The sequence below is a fragment of the Pectinophora gossypiella genome, unplaced genomic scaffold (genome assembly GCF_024362695.1).
Source record: "Pectinophora gossypiella unplaced genomic scaffold, ilPecGoss1.1 Pgos_34, whole genome shotgun sequence".
Taxonomy (NCBI): domain Eukaryota; kingdom Metazoa; phylum Arthropoda; class Insecta; order Lepidoptera; family Gelechiidae; genus Pectinophora; species Pectinophora gossypiella.
The window spans coordinates 675,382-677,949 of NW_026063244.1; the positions used below are offsets into that span (position 1 = coordinate 675,382).

The 2,568-nt window shown below is 44.2% G+C and overlaps 1 protein-coding gene across 1 annotated transcript; it reads right to left on the reverse strand.

Annotated features, from left to right (window-relative positions):
• Positions 1–983: 983 nt before the first annotated feature.
• On the reverse strand, positions 984–1,866 carry LOC126381038 (anti-sigma-I factor RsgI8-like). The gene is made up of 2 exons (XM_050030598.1): positions 1,789–1,866; positions 984–1,516 (listed from the first exon to the last, which is right to left on the reverse strand). Exon 2 carries the CDS (start codon positions 1,505–1,507, stop codon positions 1,094–1,096), a length of 414 nt encoding a protein of 137 aa, XP_049886555.1. The 5' UTR covers positions 1,508–1,516; positions 1,789–1,866; the 3' UTR covers positions 984–1,093.
• Positions 1,867–2,568: the final 702 nt, after the last annotated feature.

The window sequence follows — 2,568 nt, forward strand, 5'->3', positions numbered from 1 at the left end:
CTGTGTCCTGCCCATGGACAAAATAAAATCACTACCAAAACTTTTAGTGGAGTCGGGGATTGATCACAAGTCTACCCCAAAATCAGTGTCGTTGTTTGTTTTATGAGCGAAACTTCGCTACCGAAATCTATAAACGATATCATAGAGGTGTCATTTACCCTAACTGTATTGAAATATTTTGAGCCCGACTTAGAGGTAAGTATGCGCATGATTTTAGGAATGTTACCTAGATTATCACGGTTTTCAAAAAAAAAGGGACTCTGCAAGTTTCCATTTTATGACCGAACCTACGACATCCTGTACATTGGACCAGAGGTTTGGGACATTTAAGATACGGGTAACCTTTTTCCCTACAGTTAAAACAAAATAATTTGTAACTTGAATTTTTTTTTTGAAGTCTTAACTGATTTATCCCTATTGTCATTATTACTTCCCGCTGTGGATTCAGTCGACTACTTTGTTTTATTAAAATGAAAGCGATCGGGCGGCGGTTGGTTCTCCTTATTACTCATCGGAAAATGGAGTTGATCAGGCTGCGTACATCGTAACGCTTATCGCTGGATCTAATTGTCTTGTCACTTAATCCGTGGATAATGCAGTCCACGGCTCGTTTCCCTTCGATGTCACACCGGTTCACGATAGCTAATTCTTCATAATAATAAACCTCTAGCGGTTCACCAAACCTACTCTTTCGCCTAAGCGTATCCTCCAGGGATTGGCCATAATCATGTTCAAAAGGAAATGCGTCTAACCACTATAGCTGCCATTCTGCCCAGCTGTACACAATAGAATTGAAGCTTTCATACCAAACTTTGGCCAACCCCTGCAGTTTCTGCATTGCGAAGTGGATAACGGTTGTTCTCATCCCATCCGTAAACAGTGGCACACTCATTAACTTCCTTTAACCAAGTATCAATCTTTTGACTTTTCGATGAGGGTCCAAATTCGGGTAACATGGTTCATAATACTACTGGAAGGATGTGATGTGGCGACTGCTGTCGGATTAGGTTAAGATCTTAAGTTAACTAATGATTCAACAATATTAAGAACATCTTTAGATGAAAATGTAGGGCTATCTGACCTTTCTATTCCCTTAGCTGCCGACGAACGTCGCACCTCCTGCCCTTCGCCGCGACGTCGTTGGCTGTGTCGCTCGTTGTGCCGACGCGTGAAGCGACGTCTCTCTCCGGCTGCACTCCCGGCTCTCTCTCCGGCTGCGCTCCCGGCTTGTATCGGCTCGGCTCGGCTGCGCTCCCGGCTTGTATCGGCTCGGCTCGGCTCGGCTCGGCTCGGCTCGTCTCGGCTCGTCTCGGCTCGTTTCGGCTCGTCTCGGCTCGTCTCGGCTCGGCTCGGCTCGGCTCGGCTCGTCTCGGCTCGTCTCGGCTCGTCTCGGCTCGTCTCGGCTCGGCTCGGCTCGGCTCGGCTCGGCTCGGCTCGGCTCGGCTCGTCTCGGCTCGTCTCGGCTCGTCAGTCGTCTTCGTGGAACGATCTCGTCTTCAAGAGGCATAATCTGGAACTCGAAAACATTGGAACATGTAAATATTCTTCAGATAACCCTATATGTATATATTTATACAGATATATTTCCAAAGTAAAATATCTCAAAAACGGTGTATCCTGATTAACACATATGGATACGATCCCACTTCTGAAATGTAATAAGACCACGGTAACATGATCATTAACTAACATACGGATACCTGGATATACATAAAGCTGCCTCAGGTACATGCTCTATAAATAAAACAACCATTGAAATAATAAATAATAAGTATATTGGTTACTTACTCTAAATTTCCAAAACGCACGCGTGCTCAAACACAAGTGTACACGTGTTCAAAATGGTACGTCTGCCTTCGATGCGTGCTCGAATCAAAAAAAACCCCAATGAAAGACAAACACGCCTTTTTATACCCTTTCTCCTAGTGTTGCCATATGAAGGCAACACAAATTCGCACAAAATTACAGAAAACCTAACATTCGACCATCCTGACGTCGTGCATGTCCTCATGCACGTAGACAAAACGTCTAATGTTCAAACCTAACACTTCGATGGAGGATCGGCGTTATTGTCCGAGCAAGCTAGTTTTTTTGGGTTGTTACATTTAGGGCACGACCTTACCGTAAACCCTAAATGACCGCATTTAAAACATTTAACTGTCTTATCCCTACACCTTGCGGTTGAGTGAGTAGACACCTTACATCTTTTGCAAAATACAGAGTTGTTAGCCGCACATTTTGACTTATAACCAGGCTTTTCACTAGTTGGCGGGTGTAGCTGCCTAATAGTTTGTGCCTGAATTGGTGGCTGAACTGCCGAGACCTGTTCGGTTTCCCTACTATCGGTGGATTCGCTGACGGGCATTACAGGTTTCGTTTTGCCTTTATACACGAAATCATTATTCAAACTAGACTGCTCAGGTGGTTCGACAAACTGCTGTGTCATTTGTCGCGCAGATTCTCTTTTACGGCATTTTTCTTTTAATTCAGCTATCGTAGCTATGTCGTGCAATGCTAACTGCTCTCGAAAAATGGGTCTAATATTATGTATTAAAATTTCAAATTTGT

What these genes read in the sequence shown, in the direction of transcription:
- LOC126381038 (XM_050030598.1), bottom strand. Translation starts at nt 1,507, where the DNA reads ATGCCTCTTGAAGACGAGATCGTTCCACGAAGACGACTGACGAGCCGA.